General features: G+C 34.9%; 1 protein-coding gene across 4 annotated transcripts; it reads right to left on the bottom strand.

Moving 5' to 3' along the window:
- Nucleotides 1–982: 982 nt before the first annotated feature.
- On the bottom strand, nt 983–6141 carry LOC112279166 (importin subunit alpha-1). 4 transcript variants are annotated; one of them, XM_024513334.3, is made up of 10 exons: nt 5415–6141; nt 4314–5017; nt 3963–4062; nt 3748–3839; nt 3532–3663; nt 2988–3173; nt 2657–2820; nt 2471–2552; nt 2190–2318; nt 983–2056 (listed from the first exon to the last, which is right to left on the bottom strand). In XM_024513334.3, the coding sequence occupies exons 2-10, from the start codon at nt 4521–4523 to the stop codon at nt 1553–1555; spliced, it is 1599 nt and encodes a 532-aa protein (XP_024369102.1). In that variant the 5' UTR covers nt 4524–5017; nt 5415–6141; the 3' UTR covers nt 983–1552. The 4 variants fall into 4 exon arrangements, with proteins under 4 accessions (XP_024369102.1, XP_024369103.1, XP_090103360.1 ...); XM_024513335.3 differs by having other exon boundaries at nt 2471–2549; XM_090247234.1 differs by having other exon boundaries at nt 5419–6141.
- Between the last annotated feature and the right edge of the window lie 2986 nt (nt 6142–9127).

Genomic DNA, 9127 nt, shown 5'->3' with positions numbered 1-9127 from the left:
TAAAATAATATCTTATAAAGATTTCAATATCAACATGCAACTTCTATATTCAGAGAGATAACTTATAGCTGCCATATTGGCTACTAGTCAACACATAGTTGTTGTTGCCTAAAAAATTATTATGTGAACGAAGAAGATGATACTACCATATTACAAATACTCACTTAGAAATAGATTTATTGTTAGAATTCAATTGGCAAGTAATTACTCTAATTGTAATTAAATACTTGTAATAAAACGTTTTTGTTGTTGGACTATAGACTTGCACTGTGAGAATCCAAAGTAGATGCTGATTTCAAGGACTTTTAGTGATAATGATTTAAGTTCTTTTATAAAATGATTTGCTATTCATTTATATAGTTATATTAATAATCATTTTATTGATCTCTAATTTTTATCAATATCTTCCAATAAAAATTGTCTTGATAGTACATTCTATATATATTGATATATATGTATATTTCACTATAATTAATCAATCTCCTACATAAATCATATTTAAAATTCTGCTTTTCCTTGTTGATTAAGACATTACACATGAAGCGGTCTTTATCACAACTTGTTTGATACTCAATTAATTTTAGAACAAAGATGTAGTGTATTATATTTTTTTTCTTCTAATTAATTAGTGAATTTATCTGTTCTTTTCACGTCACATTCTGACTTGTGATGTTGAATAGAACATAAATCAGCTACTAATTGAACAAATCAAATATTTGAGTATATGATCTTGATCCATCCTGTCAAATGAATTCAAATTTACAATACATTATCATGCAATGGTAGATATATATGATTTAATTATGATTATAATATGTATTGACTGGCCAAGTATAGGGATTATTGTTAAGAAAGCACTTACTCTGAATCGACAAATTATGAATGTGCAAAAATGCAGTCACGAATGTGATGCTACTTTCCTCACAGTCTAGCCTTGAATATCGAAACTGCATTTGAGAAGAATTTCATGAGCTTGTAAAAATCGGCTTGAATTTGAATAATTCTATTGCAATCTTCCTGGTCAAGAAAGGTACGTGATAAGGAATTTAGACACCTTAGACTAATCAATCCTCAAATTAAACTGTCAAGCTGGTAACAACTGGATGGGAGCGCTTGGCAGCTATGACAGAGTGTTCCTCACTGAAAACATCAGATTTGGTGAGGGCGGGGCAGAGACGACGTCAGGTAGGATAGCAGTGGCACATCAATGTTGATTTTGAGACAACCCATTAACAGAGCATCCTGGGTTTAAGTCGAAAGTATGCAGCGTATAGTCTGCACACATCGGACCATGTCTGGCACTACAATAACCTTGGCAATAATCCTGCGCGTCCACGCAATTCTGCCATGCATTGTTTGAAATCTTCTTGGTGCGTATTATCCTGACGGGCCTTGAATAAACTCGAGATGAAGCATTCAAGTACAAAAGAATAGTTCTGCTAGCCTAATGGTTGATCACACTCCTACACTATTAGGTCAACAACCTGGTGACTTTTCCTCAGTAATCATAATCGGGGTGCACCCACAGTGACCCGTACTAGAGTTCCACTACCTAACCAAAGTTGAAGCCACCAGGGGGGGCACCTGAGGGATTACTCGAGCCGAAAGCAAAGTTTTGACCTTCTGTGACAGGAGCAGTGTTCTGGTCTTCATCCTCTTCCAGCCAATACGTTTCCAGGATTTTGACGGCCTTCTCATAAATCTCATTGTTGTCGTGAGTCTGAAGGTTCTCAATTTTCTCCAAGCCTTCAGCTTCATCAATGTAGCGAGCATACAAGTTCACATCTCCGTTGCTACCACTATCCTTGACCTGCTCACCAACTTTCAGAATGTTTTCTAGTCCTTCAAGGGAAACCGTTACAATTCTTGGGTCTGGACAGGTCAACAAGTCACAAAGAGGCTTAATGCACCCTTGATTGACAAGAAACTTGATCTGCTCGGGCGTTCCACCGGAAGTAGCATTGGATATCGCCCAAGCGGCCTCCTTCTTGATGTCAAATTCGGCAGTTGCAAGAAGAGCCACCACAGGTGGGATAATGTTGGCATCGATAACAGCCTGCGGAATGTACAGGAGCTTTAGTCATGGGGTGCCAGAGCCAATATTCAGAACAGAACCATATTTTGACGAACTTCAAACCTATTGACAACAACGAACAGAAACTAATGCGCAGACGAAATTACAATCCAACCTGAATTTGCTCTTTGTTTCCGGCAGTGATGTTGGAGATAGTCCAACATGCTTCTTTCTTAATGCTCTTCTTGTGGTTGTTGGTCAATAGTGCGAGCAGGCAGGGCAAGGCCTGGCAGTCGATGATGAACTGCGCGACAGTAAACACGCACGTAAACACTACTGATGACGGGATGGAAAGTGAAATAATGGGTGACGACCGTAACATACACATGAACAACTTTGATGCAGAAATGTTGAAAAGAAACAGCGAAGCAATGATTTCAGATCTTGTATGGATACCTGTGTTTGAAGATCGTCGCCAGTAACAATATTTCCGACTGTTCGCAAGGCAGGGATGAGCACTGAGGGTGAAGGGTGGCTGCTAGATTTAAGAAACAACCGGGTTAATCTGTGTACTCAAGAGACTTCCACACTAAGGAGACGGCTAGAAAGATCAGGGTTCTATGGTTTAATGAGAATGCTTACAGCAAAAGCTCTACGAGACGCCGACACACGGCAGCTTCAATAACGGCCTGAATCTTATCATTGGTCCCATCGGACAAGTAAGAGAGAGCCCAGCACGCATCAGTCAGGACCTCTTCATCGGTGGAATGGACCAAGCGCTCCAACGCGGGGAGTGCGGGTTTGGACTGCAAAGAGGAGGCCGAGTCGTTAGAAAAGAAGACTTTTGTTCTTCTACACACGTTACAACTACAAAACTGAGAACATGAGTCGGTCGGACAAAGGTCACATAGCCATACCAGGTGGCAGATCACCCCCAGCGAATATGAACCGCAAACTGCAAGCGGAGAGCTACCTGTTCAAAGGAAGGCTGAGGTTTTCCACGACAAAAGTTGGAGAGCGTCCAAGTGGCATTTCTGAGCATGGATAATTTAGTGTTGTCGGTAAGCTGGGCGAGAAGAGGCATCAATGCTCCATGACCAAGCACAAGGTCACGACATTTAGGAGAGTCTCCGGCGATATTACCCAGAGCCCAAACAGCCTGCACCAGACAGGATACAGCAAATTCGTTAACACAAGCAAAGCATGATCTAAGAAATAAGTACGTATGGTTACAGATACGCAATGACGGAATACTATGGGTGTACTCAAACGACATGAGGGATAGAAGAGTTTCAGATGAGACTGACACATTGCCTCTAGTTGCTCCGTTCACAACGAGACGGCAACCACTACAGAAAGTCGTTAATTAACTGAAAAGGACGAGTATTTCAGTCTTGAAAGTCGATAATGAGGACGACCTCACAATAATCCTTCTGTACAATATAGATACGCAATATCGTCTCCTCCATGGCGAACACTTTAAAGCAGAACTATATTAATATTGTGATATACTGTACCTGCTCACGAACATCATCGCTTGGGGAACTCAAAAGTTGGACAAATATGGGAACAGCCCCATGGTCGATCACCACGCGAGTGTGGTCAGACGTGCCTGATGCAATATTCGTCAACGCCCATGCAGCTTCAAACTGCAGAGAAGCATTACAATGAGATACCAATACACCTGAACCTTGATTTATCTGTAAACTAAGTATTCATTGCAGCAGTCGTACCTGCAACTGCGGAAAATCACCACGGACTAAAAATTCAACAATGCGGGGTACAACACCCGCCGATATGACTTCCTCGATTGGAGGACTGCGTTCTGCGCATGAAAAAACGAGAGGAAGCGCCATGAGTAAGGGCATAAAATGTGAGTCTAAACGCTAAGAATCGGACAACAAGGTCCTCAATCCTGGTAAAATATCACGGATGAGATAAACCGTACCAATAGAGAGCAGCTTTCGGAACTGAGTTGTCGCTTCCAGTTGTGTAGCTGGATCATCCGAGCATATCGCGGCGACCATCCCCGGAAGGCTCTCAAGTTGCTACATTGAATAAAACAGAGAAATCAAGATCAATACAGCACAAAATAGTCGAACCACGAAACAGAAGAGCTAACATACAAGACATAGCAAATTAAACAATGCACCATGGCATCACAAGTCTCCTTCGACACTCGCAGATCCGATTGATCTCAAGTTAAGGGGGAGACTCGATTCATAGAGACAAAAATAAAAATAAAAATAAAAATAATAGCATTCCAGTTTTCGATCCTGTCAACGTTCATTCAGATCACCTTCTTCTCTGACGAGGCACTTTGGGCGGGAGTGAACTGCTGGTGCAGTTGTGAGCCCTCCCTACGCTTCTTCTGAAGGTTCTCATCCCTCTTGGACTTCCTAATCTCCACCATCCCATCCTCTCTCTTTCTCCTCGCCTCCATGGCATCAACAGCAAGCTTGTATCCTTTCATGCGAACTTCAGTCCGGGCGCTGGGTCGGAGAGACATAATGACAGGTGTGGAACGGGCAACAACACAGACTACAGCGAAGAAATCCAACGAAGACAAGAGACAGCAAACAACGAGATTAAGCACACGATACTACACTTCAGGTCAGGTCACGACTTCAGAAAACAGTAAGAACAGCAAGCCAAAAGAAGCGACAGCAAAGGAGCTGTCTGAGATGAAATAAGCGCCAGGATAGCAAAATAGCACAGCAAGTTGCATGGTATAAAAGACACAGACATAGCAACAGTCGCTCCGACGCACGCCAGAGATGAAAAAAATTCAAATTGCGACGGAGCTCGAGAATCGGGGTTTAGAATTTTAGGGCTGAGGTGGAGTCTGAAGCCGCTGTTTGTAATTAATCCTGTGAGTCGACTTGGACGCCACGCTGGCGCTTCGTGTTTCTTTTAGTGATGTTGTTCAGGAGCTTTGACTGGTCGCCCCTTCTCATGAGCCATTTGTTTTGGGGGTTTTGGTGGAATAAATGAGCGCGTTCGCTGCTAAATTTATATTGTATGTGTAGTTCAGAATCTGGGTTTATGATATTGAAAGGTACAACTTGCAGTTGATTATTGTATGTATCTGTGTATGTATTCTTGCATATTTAACCACAATACTTAAAATGTTTTTAAAATCTTGATATTCTACGTAGAGATACGTGTAAAAATATAAGGAAATTCAATGTTGGTTGTTGTCAAATAAATGATATGATATTCAAATCATTGTTATGGTTGTATTGAGGCAAAATAAATATCACTAAAAATAAGTGTGGGTAACATTGTGGATGAACTTGGTTTTACTTCCAAATATGATGGCTAGTGTAGAAGTCATACAACAACAAATTAAAGTTTAAAGAAACATCCAAAACAAATTTTTACTACAATGGAGCATTACCTACAAGGCTTTCCAGATTTAAAATGATTTTAGATTGGTTTTTCATGATCACATGTCAGCTTCCCAAGACTTTAAAACCTCTTTGTAATAAATGCATGGCTTTTAGTAGAAGCTTTTTTCACAGTCAGTTTAAGGCAAAAGTTATGGTAGAACAATACTATCAAAAATGTTTTCTTTGTTTGTTTATTCAAGTGTATAACATCCTTGTTAATTTGTTTTTTATTTAAAAAACACAATATCTAAATAATAATAATAATAATAATAATGTATGTATATGTATATATGATCTTTGTTTATTTGGCCAACCATATTTATAGTTCGAATCATTTCTGAATCACAAAGTTATTATTTCATTCTCATTTGAATGCTCCAAAGAGTGCTGTATCTAGCGTAAGAGGAGTTCAATAATCTTATTGAATGCCAAAATAATTCTGGATTCCGAATAATCTCAAATAATTCAGGATTATTTTTTAGATATCAGAATTATATAAAAGAATGTAATTTATGCCAAAAGAATCTGGGTTTCCATAAGTATTCCAGAAATAATTTGCTCCTTTAATAAAGTATTTGTTTTGCATTGAATATCCAGAATTAGTTTCTTGTATCATTTTATTGTTTTGTTGATGTAGAAACAATCAACTGCACAAGAAGTATCACATGTTTGAAATCAATGAATTGTATGCATTTTAAGGGGTCTTTGCAGTTTGAGGACAAGGTGAAGAGATTACAATTTTTAAATCCTTTAATCTGATGATGAAATGGAAAAACCTCTTGGTTTTAGCCAATGAAGAGATTTTAAAAATGTAGCCTCTCACTTTGTCCCTTAAGTACAAAAACCCATTTATAATATGAACATTTAAAAATAATAATATTATATTTCGAATTTTAAATAAAATATCCTATTTTTTCAAGAATAAATCTAATACAATTAACATGAAATTGTTTTTAAGTATATACATTTGTTGCCATTTCAATATGTTTCTCATTTTTTAAATCTGTTTTAGTTTATATTATTTCTGTAAGTCTGTATATTAATGAAAAATATCTTTGAATGCTTAAATTGATTCAGTCAAAATAACCTTGAATTTTTGAAACTACAAATTTAATTGCCACTTTTCTGTTAGACAATTTGTAACTATTTAAATACCCTTGGGTATGCAGAAGTTGAACTTTTTGTGATAATTAATGTAAGTGCTGAAAAGTTGATGACAACCAATTTAACCATAAATTATGGAGGCTTCTATTCCTTAACATAAAACATTTAATAATATTTAAGTATATTACTTTCTTTTATCTTTCCATTAATACTAATATTTTTGCATTGAATGTATATTTTAAAAACAATCTACATACAATAACATTTAAGGGCCACTTTACATTATGGTTAATTGTCAAGAAAACAAAGGATTCTAATAAGATAATTGGTGGAAAGAAAAAAATTAAGTGCTTGGCCTTCAAATTAGAGATGAATAATCAACAAATGTATTAGATGAAAGTATTTGCATTGCTACATTTTATGACAATTTTGACATTAAGAAGTTGTCCCTTTGACAAGAAATTGGATTAGGTAGGAATAAAATCCAATTTTCAATTAAGCAAAAAAGCACATTTTTTTTCTATTTGATCCTTAAGTAGGACTAAATTATTATTAAGGACTTCTTTGATGATGTAAGGTTATGTCTAAGGAACATCAAATTTAGTTAGAAATTAAAATTTTCTAATATCTTCGACAATTATCTACATCATTGGAGTAATTTTTTAATTTTTAAAATCTTTCTTTCTTTTCTTTAAAGTAGTTTTTACATTTTATTAATCTTTGTGCTTTATTTAGATCAATCAAGTATTATAATTTTTTATTCAAATATAAGGAATTATTTGATCTTTCATTATTAGTAATATGTAAAAATAGGATTTTAAATTCTACTTGTAATACGATTTTTTTTCTGTACAAATAATAATAATAATAATAATAATAATAATAAAAGATTTTGTATCTTAAAAGAACCTTGTAAGTACTTTAATATGCCCAAATTAAAAATATAAGTTTAAGATATCAATTACATTTTTAGCCCATTATTATTTTTCTTAATATACAAACTAAATTTCAGTTAATTCTTTATGCAAATCTATATGTATGAATATAATTTTTAATCTTAGATTTAACTTTGATTGGATTGTAAATTGGTTGATTAAACTACTTAGATTAATACTATATTAATATAAAAGAAATCAAAACTTATTACTAGAAGCATCTAAAATTTAAATTTTTATACTTTGAACAAAAATGGATCTAAAATTTAATTGATTAGAAGATCTTTTCTAAAATGAATGATAGATTTGCAAAACATTGACAATGGTGAAGATACCTTAGAAGTGCTAAATGGAGAGGTCTAACTTCTGCCTTTCTGGTTAATAGTCACACATTCTTATACACTAGGCAGTTCTATTTGACAAGGTGGAGCAAATTTGCAGAGCCAAGAATCAAACCTAGGTTTATACCATGATAGGAGATTACTTAGCCACTAATATATTAGTGAAATGCAATATGTTCCATGAAATTTCTATTAGGATTTAAGTAAATTTGATAATTATATTGTGTTTTACCTTGGCCTTTTGGCGGGGTTGCTATAATCAAATCAACTTTCATAATCCATTAAGGTATTTAAGATATTTGTATGATCTTCTAAAATCTTATATTATAAAAAATCAAGTAGCTAGTGAGGCAATATAACACATAACAAAGAAATAAGAATGTCTAAAGTTTAATTTTTATAGTTGAATATTCTCAGAGCTGTTTGATTTGACCGTACTCCTTTTTGAACGAGAAGTTATTGTTATGATGGATGATATATGCCGAGGAAGAAGTATCCCTTGCTATCTACCATCTATTAATTATAATCATGTTTGCTAAGATGTTGGGCAATGACAACATAGATTTCTAAGGCAATAAGTGAGCCCTAGAAGTCATGTGTTCATTGTAGTATATTTACTACTTGAAATAGATTGGCTTGAGTGTATGGTGTCAAGTCTAATTTGCCTTGTATTTTGATATTCATTGCAGTAATTAATCAAGCCATTTGTAGAGAATGTGATGGTGAAAGAGGAACAATGACCAATTTGGATGCAATAGTAGCCACAATAGTATTGATCTTTGTTTAAAGATCTTATAGGAGCTAAGCTAATCATGGATTAGACTGCTTAATGATGATGTTGGCTGGTAGGTAGAAGTGTTAAATACCCACTTTGTTGTGGAATTGTTAGAGTAGAGTATTAGTAGAATCTTCAATGTTGATGGAGAGGCGGTAGTATTTGGTGGTGTATTTGGGAGGACATTATGATATAATAACACAACTATATGGTGAAAAATAAAAATATGGATATTATTATAAAAGAATCTAATAAAAAGATGTAATAAAAAAATAAGGATAAATAATAGAAAAGTAATAAAATTTTTAGACTTAATATTATTTTTAATAGAAGAAACTTCTATTTATCTTATATAAATATATATACCTAAAATCAAAATAAATAAAAAAGTAAATAATATAAGCATCTTTAAAAAAAAGTTAATAATAGATTTAAGCAAAAAATATCTCAAATTATCAAAAATTGATACTTAGAGAGGACTTGTTGTGAACTTGAGTTGAAATCAAATCTTAAGGTTCAAAACTATACATCCATAGCAACCTTAGAGTTCTTTTGTAAATTAGAGA

Source organism: Physcomitrium patens, chromosome 2, assembly GCF_059467195.1.
Source record: "Physcomitrium patens ecotype Gransden chromosome 2, ASM5946719v1, whole genome shotgun sequence".
NCBI classification, from domain to species: Eukaryota; Viridiplantae; Streptophyta; class Bryopsida; order Funariales; family Funariaceae; genus Physcomitrium; species Physcomitrium patens.
Note: the sequence above shows the minus strand (reverse complement) of the source record. Positions and strands in the feature narration are given on the sequence as shown.